Below are 16,519 nucleotides of genomic sequence, written 5' to 3'. Positions count from 1 at the left end.
CTACCGCCCCCTCTCAAGACACTACCACCCCCTCTCAAGACACTACCACCCCCTTTCAAGACACTACCACCCTCTCTCAAGACACTACCGCCCCCTCTCAAGACACTACCACCCCCTCTCAAGACACTACCGCCCCCTCTCAAGACACTACCGCCCCCTCCCAGACATGCTGTCCCACCTATTACCACCATTCCTGGTCATCATATTTCTCTCTAACCATCAGCGACTGCCTCCCCTCATGGCCACCGTTAAGACTCCAGGCTCACGCACCGCGCTCGTGAGTGCTAGGGCTGGGTCCACCTCCGCTCGGACTGCAACACAAAGGACCCCAAGGCTCATTGAGCCAAACTCATCGTCACTAGTGGCCATCGGACGCGATCTATCTGCTGCTGGATGAACGCTTGACATAAGCCGTCGCCATCTCTCAAGGACCCGCGACACAGCGGCAATCCTTACAGCTCCTGCACACGGGCTGCGCTCGTCGCTCCATCTCCGCGGGAGGTCCTCTCGTAGTCTCGCCCCGCTGCCCGTCGTGCCCTCTGGCCCGCCCAGGCCCAAGCCCTTTCCTTAACAGTCAACGCGACAGAGCCAAAGGCACGAAAATGTCATCTCGCCAGGGCAAGCCACCGGAGCTCTCTGGCACTGCCCAGACGCTGCGAACTACCTTGGTGGTTGGGCGGTGGCTGTGCGGTTGTGGCTGTCGTTCCGGCTGCTGATACCGTAGCGTGTCCGGGTCGTACCGCGCGTCGTTCAGCGCGATGTTCGACGTTTCGCTACACGTACCGCGAGCTTGTTCATCAAAGATCCCGTGCCGTTATCCATAAAGTCGTTGTAGGCGATGTGGGCCGGCGTCACGGTTCACGTGGTCCATATTTGAAAAATGACACCGCTATTCATAAACTAAACAATGTTATTTACCAGGTAAAGCCCATTGACCTATGAGCTCTTTCAGAGGCGACCTGGCCACACGTGGGAATTTATAGCATCAGCCAAATCATCTAAGCGCGTGTTGATTCTAAAGGTGGAGGGGTGCAAAACCGGAGGAACCCGGAGAACAATCCACGTGACCAGCACGGGGAGAGAGAGAACACGTGGACTCCAAATATCGCGAGGGTCTGAGATCGAACCCACGGCCTCCTGCGTAGCAGGCGCGGGAGATAGCATCTCCTCTCCAATGCAGAGCCCCAATTTGGATCACAGAGCAGCAGCATCGCCCCCGACTCTAAAAACTTGGCAGGACCATCTTGAAAGAGAGTGTTGAGACTCAGCGATGCCTTGCTGGGTAAATAAACACGAAACATGCTGGGCTAGAGATTTCTTCCGGAAGATATCCGGCGTTTCGCTTAAGCTCCTGAACAAGCCCCCATCACGTGTAGCGAAATGTTGTGCATCGCACCGGTCGCACCGCTGGCGCCGTGTTGCTGTAGGTGGCACACGCGTGTGTGTGCGCGTGTGTGTGCGCGTGTGTGCGCCTGCATGTGTGTGAGTGCGTGTGTGTGTGTGGGGAGCGATAGTGCAGCAGTTAGCGCGCTGCGCTATGAACCCGGCGACACGAGTTCGATTCCCATTCACGGCCAACACCAGTGACGATTATCTGAACCGGTCCCGGGCCTCCCCTAGGTCGACTCAGCCTCAAATGAGTACCTGGTGCGGTGTGTAAACATTGCCGCTAGGGAGACAAAGGCGGTCGGGCGTGGTGCTGGCCACCCACCCCCTCGTGTACCGTTCCGGCCTTCATAAGTGCTCGCTAACAGCACTTGCCCCAACAGTCTGTTAAAGGCTATACGGGGGTTCTTCTTCTTTGTGTGTGCCACCACCATCGGCTTGCGCGTGCCAATGGAGAAAGCCTTTTGGCCGTGAGAGAGTCGCCTTTTGGGCCGGCGCAGTCGCGATCGGCAAGGCGCGGAGTTTACAGAGCGGCGCCACGCTCCCAGCGCATGGGGGTGGCGACGCGGCACTCGCTCCCTGCCACTCCTGCTGCCGCTGCTGCTGCTGCCGGTGGTGGTGATTCGGCGAGCCAAACAGCTGGAGTTGCAGCTGGTGATACAGCTGGTGAACTTGCAGCTGGTGATACGGCTGGTGAAGTTGCAGCTGGTGATTCAGCATTGGTCAACTTGCAGCTGGTGATACAGCTGGTCAACTTGCAGCTGGTGATACAGCTGGTCAACTTGCAGCTGGTGATACAGCTGGTGAAGTTGCAGCTGGTGATTCAGCTGGTGAACTTGCACCTGCAGCAGTGCAGTGGCGGCCGGTCTCTATGTGGCATTGGGGGCCAATGCCCCACGTAAAATGAAAAGCTTTCGAAAAAAAACCTCTTTGGGCTCTCCATTTTTAGAAACGCCAACTCAGTCGTGGGTAATTCGAGCAATCTGCTCGTGGTTTGTTTTGGCACGTCGCATCGACTCGATTCACACAGAATCGACACACGGGGAACCCGGTTGATCCGCCCCACCAAGACGCGCATTCCACCCTCGAATTGCCCCATTCGAACCGCTCCCACGGAGAACCGAGGCCAGCGAACGGGACACAAATAATTTCGCCCTTGGCCAATGATAAGGAGCCACCAGTTCCAATCAATTTTCATAGGTGGGGGGGACTGTTCTCTGCAAAATGAGCTCTTCCTACCCTCCATCAGCACCCCAGAACTCGCCGCCGCTCACTGCTGCAGATGCAGCTGCACTCACCGGGTGAGCTCAGCCTGCAGGAGCTAGGGTCCCGCAGGAGCGTGGCGGTGACGCCGCTTTGTGATAGCTGGGATTCTTGGCAGCGTTGCGCCAGGCTGCTTTGCACCAGGCTAAGACAGTGATGCAGTTCAGCGTGGGATATACGTATACTGGGCTATTTGGACCGGATTGCATCGACTGGACTACGTTTACTGGGCTATGTGTGGACCGGACTATCGATAATCCGTATTGGGCTGTGTAGACTGGGCTGTTTGGACCGGGTTACGCGTGCCAGGCTACATAAAGCTGGACCGCGTGTGCCAGGCTGTGACGTGGCCTCGCTGGGAATGAGGACCCAGAGTCTGACCCGGCGAGACGTTGCTGTGCTTTGGGGGGAAGAGGGGGGGGGGGTCATGTCTCTTGTGACCTCTGACCTCCCCCACCACTCCGCAGAGAGCAGTGTTACTCGCGTTTCCGAAGTGACCCTGGCCTGGTGCCCTTGATGGTGGCCTGACCCCCCTGTGCTTTTCACGTAATGTCACGTGACGAGGGGCGCTTACTCTGCCGTAACTCTTCTCAGACCCGATGACTTCTACTCAAGACCCCGTGACCCCTCCCTGTCCTCGCACCGTGACCTTTCCTAGACCCCATAACGTTGTCCTTACCCCACGATGCCGGCCCTGACCCTACCGTGACCTACTGCCCCGGCCCTGTGACCTCTACCCAAGGACGGAAGAGTCGCGGTGATTGAACCCGGGGCGATTACCGAGCCCAGGGGTCGCGTTTGTTACAAACGTCGTCGTCGTCGTTGTTGTTGATGATGCTGCTGATGTACTTATCGTTGTCGTTATTGTTGTTGTGAATATTAATATTATTATCGCGGTTATGACTGTGGAGGAGCCTCTGCCGCTCCCGTGGTGCAATACGTGGTGGTGATCGTGGACGTGGTGTCGTGTCGTGTCAACCGCGGTGTCTCCGTGCCCCCCCCCCCCCCCCGCTCTTCCTGTGGTCCCCCTTTCTTCCAGTGCCCGCCGGTTTCTATGTTTGTACAGACGCAGTCAGTCAGTATTCGCGCCGCGAATTCGCGGCGCACAAATAAAAGTTTTCATGTCATCTGGAAGCGAGTGGCGGACGTCTGTCGGAGTATGCGGTCCGCTGCCAGCGGTGAGCTTGGAGAGATGGGTGACGTGGAGAGATCGAGCGGAGTGAGCGGAGGGTCTCACCGGCGGTCAGATGAGTGGAGGATTTGACAAGTGGAGAGATGAGTGGAGAGGGAGACCACCAGTGGACAAACGAAGTGGATTGAGCGGAGGGTCTTACTGGTGGTCAGATGAGTGGAGGAGTGGAGAGTTTGACAAGTGGAGAGATGAGTGGAGAGGGTGAGCACCAGTGGACAGACAGGTGGAGGAGTGAGCGGATTCATAGTATAGAGATGTCCGGGGGTGCTGTCTGTGTGGTTTGCTGTCCGTGGTGAAGGTGAGAGTTGTGTATGAACGTGGTCCTGGTTTTGATGTACTTCGTCATGAGATGCGGTCAGATTTAAGGTTATTATAACCAGGTGGTAACCCAAGAGAGCAGCATGAGTTGCATTTGCAAAAGCGTCACCAATTAAAAAAAAACGTGTAAAGTAAAACAGTGAAGCAAATAGAAAGCGGAACAAAAAACCAACTCGGAGTAGAACACATTGCACGAACACGAATAAATGTATATAAATTCCTCGTAGCACAAGAAGGCTCGCGCCGATTATGTTCTGATTATAGCACAATTACAAATGACCAAAACATTATACAGAGGGTGCACCCTTGCGCCAACATGTCAAGAAGTTAACGAAACTGCGTTGGCAGTGGTGCAAATGCACAAACAAACCCATCACAACTTCTGTATATAAATACAGACTGTAATTGGTGTGCCTCTAAAACCTCTAGGGTGCTGCCCGGCAAGTTAGAAAGCTGACATTTGGTACACAGGTCGCTTTTAAGACGAAAACCACGTGACACATCTGAAAATCCGAGACCAGGGTGGGCGTGGAACCCACGACCTCCTGCACACCAAGCGAGGCAGTAAACATGTTTAACACGTAGGCTTTCGCGACCAATATCATCCATAATATAGGTTTTTGGGTTAGATCGCGTAAATTAATGTGTCGTTAAACCCGCCACCACCCGACACAGCCAATTTGTAAGGTTTGTCATGTAAACAGAACGTGCCAATTCGTTACTAGTACAGCACACAACTAGCTTCATCAGGCGGCAGCCAACCAGGCTGTCGCCTGATGAAGCTAGTTGTAATTACTGGCGAAACGTCGTACTCAAGATTGTAAATGTTGTGGCTTGGCTCTCCAACACACTGCTAAGTGCTGTACTAGTGACCAACTGGCACGTTCTGTTTAACGTGACAAACCTTATCAATTGTCTGTGTCGGGTAGGTGGCGGGTTTATATATTTACGCGATCTAACCCCAAAAGAACCTCTACGACATCTTCTTGGTTCTTTCGGTAAAGTCACGTAGAAGGGAAATAATGAAATAATAAAAATAAAACATACTAAAATAATTATCACGTTTATTATGTTTATTATTTTATTATTTCCCTTCTACGTGACTTTACCGAAAGAACCAAGAAGATGAATCCCTGCAGTCACGAAAGCTTTAAATCGAAATTTAACCTCCACGACAGTGAACATTTTGCGGGGCTGCGCGCGCCGTCTGGGTGATGGGAGGCACGCGTGGGGTGGTTGGGGCCACGTGTGTGTTGGTGGGGGGGGGGACGCCGTCCCTTGGACTCGTCCACTCGTGGGTGACCCCCCACCCCCTCGAGCGTCGCGTGCTTCCCCCCCCCTCCTCCCGCGGCGCGCACTTGGTCTCGTCCCGATCACGTGACAACAACATCGGCGGCGGAGGCTTCTCTTTACGACACCCTTCTCTGGACGAGTTGTTGTGATTTGCGACAGGTGACACGATTTACGGCATCAACGATGTACGGTAACAACGCTTTACGGCAGCGGTCTGTGATTTACGACACTTGAGATTTACGACAGTTTACAATCGACTACCGTAAATGGCTACTTAAAAAAGCCTTCATGTAACATGTTACTTCTTCCTGTAACATGTTACATCGCGTTGGTCAACTACACTGCCTGGGTTAACCCTGTCTCTGGCCTCCAGTTATGTGCGTATGCACAAGGGTCATCGCTTGAAACGTTGTTTACTATATACGTTTGCTTCTAAGGCCACAACAGCGTTATTATTGGCACGGGGAACGTGTTGTGTTGCTGGTTGTGCCCCACTACCAACGCAGCAGCGACAATAGGCGAGAACTAATTTCTTAACGTTACATTTAGCGAAATTTCTCCCTCTGCCTCGCTTTACGACAGTCCGTGGTTACTTTACGACATACGGTGTTGTTACTTTACGACACATGGTGTTGTTACTTTACGACGCACGGTGTTGTTACTTTACGACGCACGGTGTTGTTACTTTACGACATACGGTGTTGTTACTTTACGACGCACGGTGTTGTTACTTTACGACGTACGGTGTTGTTACTTTACGACGTACGGTGTTGTTACTTTACGACATACGGTGTTGTTACTTTACGACGCACGGTGTTGTTACTTTACGACGTACGGTGTTGTTACTTTACGACATAACCGTTAAGCGCGGGGGCGAGAGTCGCTTCTGATTGGTCGCCGCATCCCGGATGTGACGTCGCGTCTCCTGCACTGCGCTGCCTGGCACTGCAGCGCGATGGCGGCGTCTGGTGGTGGAGAGCTCGAGGCGGCCAAGAAGAACCTCGCGGAAGCGCTCGGAGAGAGTCTCAAGCAGTGAGAGACTCGTGGGGGGGGGAGGTGTGGGGGGAGGTGTGTGGGGGGAGGTGTGGGGGGAGGTGTGGGGGGGGAGGCGTGGTGGAGGGGGAGGCGTGGTGGGGGGGAGGTGTGGTGGGGGGGGGAGGTGTGGTGGGGGGAGGTGTGGGGGGGAGGTGTGGGGGGGAGGTGTTGGGGGGGGTAGTGGGGGGGTAGTGGGGGGGGTGGGGGGGGTAGAGTCTCACTCAGTGAGAGACTCGTGGGCTGGAGGATGAGTGAGAGGAACATGAGACACTGAGGGCAGCAGGGTACTGCAGAGGAAATGTCAGTGAGGGCAGCAGTGGGAACCTGCGAGCGCGAGGCAGCTGCGTGGTCAGGAGCTTGTGTAGGTGGACAGGGCAGAGAGAGAGCATAGAGCAGTGGTTGTAGTAGAGGGGGGACTGAGATAGCGAGGGCAGCGAGAAGCACTGCAGAGGGCAGCAGTGGGAATACCCCGAGACGAACGGGGGGGAGGGGGCAGCTGTTTCTCGACAGCTCTCAGCCGTGGGGAGATGGAGTCGGGGTCTCATTGAGGGGGACCAGGGCTCACCTCTCCCCGTATATTTGTCTCCCGTGTCGTGCGATCTGTCGCGGCCGTGAGAAGTATACGCGTGTAACTGTGAGTGCTGACTGGGATCTGCGTGTGCATGTTGCAGGTACTGGGCAAACATGAAGCTGTGGTTCAAGCACAAGATCAGCAAAGAGGAGTTTGACTCGGAGGCGCGGAGACTCCTCACCCAAGACATGGGTGAGCGTGGGGGTGGGAGCGATGGGGCTGATGCGGAGTGATTCTGGGTTGATGCTGAGTGCAGCCTCTGATGTTAAGTAATATTCGTGATTCTTGATTTGAAGCTTTCGTGACTGCAAGGATTCATATTCTTAGGTTTTTTCGGTAAAGTCACGTAGGTAAAAAATTGAAATAAGAATTAATAAAAATAAAATAAAAAATCACGACGTTTCGGAGGCAACACAAGCTTCCGTCTTCAGGTGGAACCGTCACAGCCACGACAGCTGTATCAAGCAAATGAGAGTTTGCAGGAGCTACCAATCTCTCATTTACTTGATACAGCTGTCGTGGTTGTGACGGTTCCACCTGAAGACGGAAGCTTGTGTTGCCTCCTAAACGTCGTGATTTTTTATTTTATTTTACTTTTATTAATTTTTATTTCAATTTTTTACCTACGTGACTTTACCGAAAAAACCTAAGAATAATATTTGTGATGTTCGTGCGAGTCATGACCGGTGTTGATGTGTGTTTACAGTTCACCTCCACAATGACTTCCTTCTCGCCATTATCACCAAGTGTCAGATCATGGTGACGGCTTCCGGTGAGTGCTGCCATTCAAAGTTTTTGCTGCTCCCCGTGTATTGATTCCCGTTTGCCCCTCGATCTCTGTGTTGAGTCTCCTGCTGCCCCCGTGTGTGCGTGTGTGTGAAGTTTTGTGTTGAGACCCATGCTGCTGCTGCTGCTGCTACCCCCAGGCCTCAAGGAGGGTCCGGGCCGGCCTGGGAAGCCAAGCCGCAAGAAGAAGCTGCCCTCGCTGCGGGGAAAGTTTGAGGTGAGGGCAGTAACAGCCGTGTAGTGAGTGCGCGTCTGTATGATTGTGTATGGGAGTGGTGGTGTAGCGGTTGGCGCGCTGCGCTACAAACCTGGCGTCCTGAGTTAAATTCCCGCTCACGGCCAACACCGGTGATGATTATTTGAACCGGTCCTGGGCCTCCCCTAGATCGACTCCGACTGAAAGAAGTACCTGGTGCGGTGTGTAAAAACATGTCTACTGGGGAGACAAAGGCGACCGGGCGTGATGCTGGCCACCCACCCCCTCGTGTGCCGTATCGGCCTTCATAGGTGGTGCTCGCTAACAGCACTTGCCCCAACAGTCTGTTCAGGCTATATGGGGGATCTTTGTATGAGAGCGGTAGCATGGTGGTTAACGCACTGCGCTCCAAACCCGGCGACCCGTGTGCGATTCTCGCTCACAGCCAACATTGGTGACGAATATCTGAACCGGTCCCGGGCCTCCCCAAAGTTGACTTTTCTTCTTTCCCCACACCTTCGATTAGCACGGTTGGCTACGTACAGTGCGAAAGAAGTTCAACATACATCCAGACTCAGACTTTAATGAGGGCCTGGTGCGGTGTTCGGTGTTCAAAGATCAGCAGGACGTGGTGCTGACCACCTTCCCCCTCGTGTGCCATCCGAGCCTTCATCGGTGCTACTCGCTAACAGCACTTGCCCCAAGAAGTCTGTTCAATAGCTTTATGGGGGATCTGTGTGTGTGTGTGTGTGTGGTCACAGCACCGCTTCCAGGAGCAGGATCCGCTGGCCGGCGCCACCTGGGTGGGAAGCCGCGTGTGTGGCCCCGACGGTGTTGTGGGCACGGGCGACGGCGTGGACGGGGAGCGTGCCGGCCCCACCGCCCCTGCGCTCTGCGTGCAGTCGCTGCTGCTGCCGGCGCTGGGCGAGATGATGGGGCGTGCCATGCTGGTGGCCTGGGAGGCCGGGTTGGACTCGGTCTCCGAGGAGACGGTGCTGTGTCTGCAACATGCGCTGCAGGCGAGCGGCAGTGGCACCACCACCGTCATCGTCACCGCCACCACCGCCACCAACGGCGCCACCACGACCACCACACCTGCCCATCTGACATCATTGTAATCACCGTTACCACCGTCACCATCACTACCAACATAACCATCATCACCGCCACTCACATAATTGCCACCATCGCCAACATCACCATCCTTATTCTCACCACTGCCACCATCCACTCCTATCCCTCACCGCCACCTTAAACACCATCACCAACAACACTATGAGTTACTGTTGTATTACAAGCGGTTGTGGCGAGTGGGGAGAGCATTGTCTTAGCTGCTGTTGTGTGCTGGCGGTTGTAGAACCACCTGAAGGCGGTGGTGACGGCGATGCTGGTGAGTAGGCGTCCTCACCGGGTGAAGGACGGGCGGTTTCGGTACGCGTACGGCACCACTACTCCCCTGCACCCGTACCTACGCAACAGCTGTGTAGCGCACCGCAGCAGCAGCAACAACACTGACAGGTACGAACATCATCAGCCAATATTTTAAACATCACTCACCCCCGCTAACCACGAAACCCACCACGAAACTCGCCACCACTCTTACCACGCGACGCTCACCATACCGTACGGTCCCATCACGAGGCTTTGCTGGTCGGTGCGATGTTGGTTGGTCTGGTTCTCGGATAGCCTCGTGGTTTGGTGTTCGTGCAGTTTTTTTTTACGGCGTTGATGTGGTGTGGTCTTGTCATGGTTCACCCCTGCGGTGTGCTGTTTGTGTGGTTAATGTGATGTGGTGTGGTATGATTGCTGTGCGGTTCAGTATGGCTGGTTGGTGCGGCGTTGGTGCAGTCTTGTGGTCTGTGGCACGGCGTCAGTGACGTGTGGCTCTCCGGCGGTGCTGGTGCGGTGCAGTGAGAGTTTGTGCCGCCCGGGCGAGGAGGCGGAGGAGCGTGCTGCCCTGCTGCTCGCCTGCTCGGGGTCGGAGGTCGTGCCCTCGCTCCCTCCCATCAGCCTCGTGGATCTGCAGCAAGCGCTCACGGTGACTGACGCAACCCCGAACTCCGCACTAGTCCTGGAATGTCCCATTACTTTAGTTGTTGATGACTCGATCGTTTCGTATGTGCCGCCGGACTGAAGGTAACAGGCAGGGTTTGGTGACATCTCCGTCACCATCAGCCGTGTTCTGCCTTGGGGGTGCGGTAGGAGTGGGGGGTGGTGGTAGCCACCGTATTTAAAAGAACCCGAGTAATCGGCCATACAAAAAGTAGTCATTTATAATTTTAAAGTGGTAATATATTGACTTAACCTACTACTAATGGCGATTGTTGCCGATGCTGCTGCTCTTGCGAAAGGTGCACAAGCAGATCGTACCCTCAAGATAATGATGCTGATGGTAGAATAATACTAATGATGATACCACTCGAGCTGCTGCTACTAATATGTATTGAACTTCTTTCACACCGTTTATAGCCAACGCTGATATCGACACAGAAGCTCGTGCTGATGGTTCTGCTGCTGTTACTGCTGCTGCTGCAGGTGCACAAGCAGGTGATGCCGTTGCACACCATGTGGTCTCTGAACATGGAGCGGATCCTGGCGCGACGGTGGCACCCGGACCGCGAGGAGGTGGCGTGGGACGTGCGCCACCGGCAGCTTCTCAGCGGAGACGGTGCCGGGGGGGCGGCGCTGGGGCTGTCCGCGTGGGCCAGTGCATGAGGGCCAGTGCATGAGGGCCAGTGCCTGAGGGCCAGTGCCTGAGGGCCAGTGCCTGAGGGCCAGGGCCTGAAGGCCAGGGCATGAAGGCCAGGGCATGAAGGCCAGGGCATGAAGGCCAGGGCATGAGGAGCGGGGGCCCATGGCAGAGGGGTCCATGGCAGAATTTTTTTTTTCACGGTGGATGGGCCAATGATGAATGGGTTAACACTGGAATGTCTTCTTCTTGGTTCTTTCGGTAAAGTTACAACGCAAGCAGCCGTCCTCAGGTGAGGACGACTGCTTGCGTTGTAGCCGAAACGTCGTGAGAATTATTTTATTATTTCCCTTCTACGTGACTTTACCGAAAGAACCAAGAAGATGAATCACTGCAGTCACGAAAGCTTTAAATCGAAATTTAACACTGGAATGGTTCAGTGGCAGGGCCCATTGTGAAGAAATCCACGTGAAAGGGGTTAACACCAGAGACCCATGGAGCAGGACGCCTCGGTGGAGATTAGCGCCCGGTTGGTTGGAGCACGAGTGATGTGGCCAGCAATGGTGGTGGGTGCTATGGTGGTGCAATTGTTGATGAGTGCAACGTTGCGTTGACGTTGCATGTGACGTGTTGGTTGCATTTGGTGTGTTGACGTTTTTGCGCATGACATGTTTCATGTTTTGCGCATGACATGTTTCGTGTTTTGCGAACGCTGCTGTACATTTCATATCGCGTGCGACCGTGAACATCATTCCTGTTTTATACCGCATCTTCCAATAAAGCGTTGCTATGTGACGTTCCTCCCAGTGTGCGCTGGTGTCCCTGTCCCGCGTGTTTACGTCAGGACTGCATCCCATACCACCTCTTCCATAACTCTTTTATTACTTCATAGATTCCAGACAAACACGAGCGATGTCCGCATGGTAAACAAGCCACGCAAAGATCCCTCATGTAGCCGACACGGGGCAGTTAGGGTAAGTGCAGTTAGTGAGCAGCTATGAAGGCCGGCACAACACAAGAGGGTGGTGTGGCCAGCAACACAACCAATGTTTACACAGCAGCAGTTACTCATTTAAGGCTGAGGCAACCCTGGGGAGGGCCTGGACCGGATTGAATGTTCACCGTGGCCAGGAATCGAACTCGGATCGCCAGGTAGGTAGTGGAGTGTGCTAACTGTTGCGCCGTCGCTCCACCCATGGTAGTGAAGGGTGAGTGAGGAAGGAACAGTGGGGGTCATCTGGGCACCTCCTCGCCCATGTGACCCCCCGTGTGACCCCCCGTGTAACCCATGTGCGCCAGCAAGAGGTCGATGCCACGCTCCAGCGCTCGCTGGATCTGCGGCTCTTCCTCGGCTGAGAACGGCGCCAGCACATGGGCCACCAGCGCCGCAGAGCCCCGCGCCACGTCGCCACGGCCAACGCCAATCCGCAAGCGGACCATGGCCTGGGTGTGCGGCACAGGAGAGATGCAGCAACAACAACAACACGGAGTGAACGTGGGGTATGGGCAGGTTGAGAATGAGACTGTCAACACCCGTATCCCAATACCTGCATCACTCAAGCTTGCCCCACACACACCATCCACATCAACACACTGGCATCTCACACACACACACCATCAACACACTGACATCTCACACACACACCATCCACATCACACTGATATCTCACACACCATCCACATCAACACACTGACATCTCACACACACAGACACCATCCACATCAACACACTGACATCTCACACACACAGACACCATCCACATCAACACACCATCCACATCAACACACTGACATCTCACACACACCATCCACATCAACACACTGACATCTCACACACACCATCCACATCAACACACTGACATCTCACACACACACACCATCCACATCAACACACTGGCATCTCACACACACACACCATCAACACACTAACATCTCACACACACACCATCCACATCAACACACATCACACACACACACCATCCACATCAACACACTTACATCACACACACACACACCATCCACATCAACATACTGACATCACACACACACCATCCACATCAACACACTGACATCTCACACACACACACACACCATCCACATCAACACACTGACATCACACACACACACACCATCCACATCAACACACTAACATCTCACACACACACACACACCATCCACATCAACACACTTACATCACACACACACACCATCCACATCAACACACTGACATCACACACACACACACCATCCACATCAACACACTGACATCTCACACACACACCATCCACATCAACACACTGATATCTTCTTCTTGGTTCTTTCGGTAAAGTCACGTAGAAGGGAAGTAATAAAATAATACAATAATTCTCACGACACTGATATCTCACACACACACCATCCACATCAACACACCATCCACATCAACACACTGACATCTCTCACACACACACCATCCACATCAACACACCAAAATCACACTTGCCCATGCACCACACCCGCATCACCCAGCGCAGTGTCACAGTCGAGGTGTCTGGAGGGGAGGTACTCACATCAGACCGCAGGCAGTGAATGCAGGACTTGACTCCATTGTGTCCCCTAGACACAAATACAAAGATTCCCCATGGAGCCTTTAAAACACTTTTGGGGCATTTCTGTGAGCAGATATGAAGGCCAACATGGCACGCCATGCCCGGCCGCCTTTGTCTCCCCAGTGCTGATGTTTATTTACATCAGGTACTCAGTCGAGCTTAAGGGAGGCCCAGGTCTGGTTCAGATACTCGTCACCGGTGTTGAACTCAGGTTGCCTGGCTCGCGGCGTAGCGCGCTAACCGCAGCGCCACCGCTCTCCGTTCGAGACAAGGTGCAGACGCACACACGTGGTGAGCCTGCACGAGCCTCCTGCTCCTGCACCAACAACAAGGGGAGCACGCCGATGGGGTGGACAGCGCACCGATGGGGTGGACAGCGCACCGATGAGGTGGACAGCGCGCCGATGAGGTGGACAGCGCGGCGGGGTGGACAGCGCGGCACGTGGCCACACAGCTGGGGTGGACTCACCGGGCACTGCCCCCGTGCTTGAGAGCCACGTGACCCAGGGGCTTGTCCACATCGTCGTGCAGGAGGACGACCTCCTGGGCGGGCACCGAGAACTTCTTGGCTGTGCACAAAGACAAAGACCCCCCCCCCCCACTCCGGTATAGCCTCAATAGACATTTGGGGCAAGTTGTTATCGTGAAGCAGCACCTTTGAAGGGCTGGCACGGCATGTGGCAGGGTGGGTGGCCAGCACCACGCCCGGCCGCCTTTGTCTCCCCAGTGGCGACGTTTACTACACACCGCACCAGGTACTCAATTGGGTACACCCCCACTTCACACCTCACCCCACACTACCCCACCCCACACATCCCCCCCCACTCCATACTACCCCACTCCACACTACCCCACACCCCCTCCACACCCCCACCCCCACACATCCCCCCCCACTCCACACTACCCCACACTACCCCACTCCACACCCCACCCCACACTACCCCCCCCACTCCACACCTCACCCACACTACCCCACTCCACACCCCCCACCCCCCCACCACCCCACTCCACACCTCACCCCACCCCCCACTCCACACCTCACCTCACACTAAACCCCACCCCCCACTCCACACCCCCCCCCACTCCGCACCGGCGAGGGCGGCGCTGAGCCCGTTGACGTTCATGGGGTGGCTGGAGGCGAGCAGCACGAGGCGGGGCCCCCCGGGCCACGCGGGGGGCCCCCCGGGGGGCCCCCCGGGGGGCCCCACCTCGGCCAGGGTCCCCGCCACCGCGCGGTCCCCTCGCCACGCGGACCCCGCGCCCAGCCGCTCCGCCAGGCGCCGCACGGCCACGGCCCCCACGCTGTGCCGGGTACCCGCCATGCCGGGGTTGCCCAGGCCCAGCACCTGCACGAGGGGGCGGTGGGGGGGGCGGAGAGAGGGGGGGGGGATAAAGGGGGGGTGTAGGGGGGGGTGTATGGGGGGATAAAGGGGGGGGGGATAACGGGGGGGGATAAAGGGGGGGGGGGATAAAGGGGGGGGGGGGGATAAAGGGGGGGGATAAAGGGGGGGGGGGTTAGGGGGGGGGGATTAAGGGGGGGGGGGGATTAAGGGGGGGGGGATTAAGGGGGGGGATTAAGGGGGAGGGTAAAGGGGGGGGGTAAAGGGGGGGGGTAAAGGGGGGGATAAACGGGGGGGATAAACGGGGGGGATAAACGGGGGGGATAAACGGGGGGGATAAACGGGGGGGGATAAGGAGGGGGGATATGAGGGGGGGATAAAGGGGGGGGGGGGTAAGGGGGGGTAAAGGGGAAGGTAAGGGGGGGGGAGTTAAAGGGGGGGTAAAGGGGGGATAAGGGGGGGGGGGCACGAGATGAAGGGGGGGGGCCGGGGTTGCCCACAGCCAGTCTCTACAGAAGGCGGACAGAGAGACATGCAGTACCCATGGAGCTGGGCACGAGGGGAGAGGGGGGCAGGGGGGTCAAGACGAGGGGGTCAAGAGGAAGGGGGACATTGGGGGGGGGCACAGGGGTGGGATATGGACTTAATGGGGGGGGGGGTAGCGCAGTTGTCCCCCAGGCCCAGTCGGCACGCACCAGCCAGCACGCCGCGCCACGCTGCGCACTCGAACTGAACTCGCGCCTCGCGAGCGAAGCGGGGAGGAGGCCGAGCGAGTAGGAGGCGAGTGGGGGGCCGAGTCGGGCGGGTGAGACGAAGGAGAGGGGGGGTGGCCCCCTCCCACTCAGCCTCAGCACGAGCCTCCTCATCCCGTGGGCGCAGGGCACGGCGAACCGAGCGTGACCCCTCACACGTGGTGGGGTGGTGGGGGGTGTCGGCTTCTTGGGTTCCCACCTCTGAGTGGCGCTCTCGCATTGCTAGATTGACGATCACACTCGAGCGCTCTCGCATTGCTAGATTGACGATCACACTCGAGCGCTCTCGCATTGCTAGATTGACGATCACACTCGAGAGCTCTCGCATTGCTAGATTGACGATCACACTCGAGCGCTCTCGCATTGCTAGATTGACGATCACACTTCAGCGCTCTCGCATTGCTAGATTGACGATCACACTCGAGAGCTCTCGCATTGCTAGATTGACGATCACACTCGAGCGCTCTCACATTGCTTGATTGACGATCACACTCGAGCGCTCTCACATTGCTAGATTGACGATCACACTCGAGCGCTCTCGCATTGCTTGATTGACGATCACACTCGAGCGCTCTCGCATTGCTAGATTGACGATCACACTCGAGCGCTCTCGCATTGCTAGATTGACGATCACACTCGAGCGCTCTCACATTGCTTGATTGACGATCACACTCGAGCGCTCTCACGTTGCTTGATTGACGATCACACTCGAGCGCTCTCGCATTGCTTGATTGACGATCACACTTCAGCGCTCTCGCATTGCTAGATTGACGATCACACTCGAGCGCTCTCGCATTGCTAGATTGACGATCACACTCGAGAGCTCTCGCGTTGCTAGATTGACGATCACACTCGAGCGCTCTCGCGTTGCTTGATTGACGATCACGATGGGAGCGCTCTCACATTGCTAGATTGACGATCACTCTCGAGCGCTCTCACATTGCTAGATTGACGATCACACTCGAGCGCTCTCACATTGCTAGATTGACGATCACACTCGAGAGCTCTCGCATTGCTAGATTGACGATCACACTCGAGCGCTCTCGCGTTGCTTGATTGACGATCACGATGGGAGCGCTCTCACATTGCTAGATTGACGATCACTCTCGA

The 16,519-nt window shown here is 55.9% G+C and overlaps 2 protein-coding genes across 3 annotated transcripts; one reads left to right on the top strand and one right to left on the bottom strand.

Moving 5' to 3' along the window:
- The first annotated feature begins 6,322 nt into the window (after positions 1 to 6,322).
- On the top strand, positions 6,323 to 11,540 carry LOC133354656 (transcriptional adapter 1-like). The gene is made up of 8 exons (XM_061571688.1): positions 6,323 to 6,484; positions 7,159 to 7,250; positions 7,765 to 7,830; positions 7,985 to 8,061; positions 8,802 to 9,059; positions 9,398 to 9,558; positions 9,952 to 10,078; positions 10,576 to 11,540. Exons 1-8 carry the CDS (start codon positions 6,408 to 6,410, stop codon positions 10,753 to 10,755), a joined length of 1,038 nt encoding a protein of 345 aa, XP_061427672.1. The 5' UTR covers positions 6,323 to 6,407; the 3' UTR covers positions 10,756 to 11,540.
- A 48-nt stretch (positions 11,541 to 11,588) lies between these two features.
- Positions 11,589 to 15,592, bottom strand: LOC133354661 (peptidyl-tRNA hydrolase-like). 2 transcript variants are annotated; one of them, XM_061571694.1, is made up of 6 exons: positions 15,353 to 15,592; positions 14,575 to 14,663; positions 14,408 to 14,478; positions 13,787 to 13,886; positions 13,279 to 13,324; positions 11,589 to 12,172 (listed from the first exon to the last, which is right to left on the bottom strand). In XM_061571694.1, the coding sequence occupies exons 1-6, from the start codon at positions 15,521 to 15,523 to the stop codon at positions 11,963 to 11,965; spliced, it is 687 nt and encodes a 228-aa protein (XP_061427678.1). In that variant the 5' UTR covers positions 15,524 to 15,592; the 3' UTR covers positions 11,589 to 11,962. The 2 variants fall into 2 exon arrangements, with proteins under 2 accessions (XP_061427678.1, XP_061427676.1); XM_061571692.1 differs by having other exon boundaries at positions 14,408 to 14,663; positions 15,353 to 15,591.
- Positions 15,593 to 16,519: the final 927 nt, after the last annotated feature.

This window comes from Lethenteron reissneri, chromosome 48 (genome assembly GCF_015708825.2).
Source record: "Lethenteron reissneri isolate LAM-NWPU_2019-01 chromosome 48, ASM1570882v1, whole genome shotgun sequence".
Taxonomy (NCBI): Eukaryota; Metazoa; Chordata; class Hyperoartia; order Petromyzontiformes; family Petromyzontidae; genus Lethenteron; species Lethenteron reissneri.
The sequence above is the reverse complement of the archived record's forward strand: the minus strand, read 5'-3'. Positions and strand labels throughout refer to the sequence as shown.

Coding starts and splice junctions, on each gene's coding strand:
- LOC133354661 (XM_061571692.1), bottom strand. CDS start 15,523: ATGAGGAGGCTCGTGCTGAGGCTGAGTGGGAGGGGGCCACCCCCCCTC. Junction 14,664..15,352: donor GTGGCGCGGCGTGCTGGCTG/GTGCGTGCCGAC, acceptor CCCCTCGTGCAG/GTGCTGGGCCTGGGCAACCC. Junction 13,325..13,786: donor AAGCACGGGGGCAGTGCCCG/GTGAGTCCACCC, acceptor ATTTGTGTCTAG/GGGACACAATGGAGTCAAGT.
- LOC133354656 (XM_061571688.1), top strand. CDS start 6,408: ATGGCGGCGTCTGGTGGTGGAGAGCTCGAGGCGGCCAAGAAGAACCTC. Junction 8,062..8,801: donor CGCTGCGGGGAAAGTTTGAG/GTGAGGGCAGTA, acceptor GTGTGGTCACAG/CACCGCTTCCAGGAGCAGGA. Junction 9,559..9,951: donor AGCAGCAACAACACTGACAG/GTACGAACATCA, acceptor GGTGCGGTGCAG/TGAGAGTTTGTGCCGCCCGG.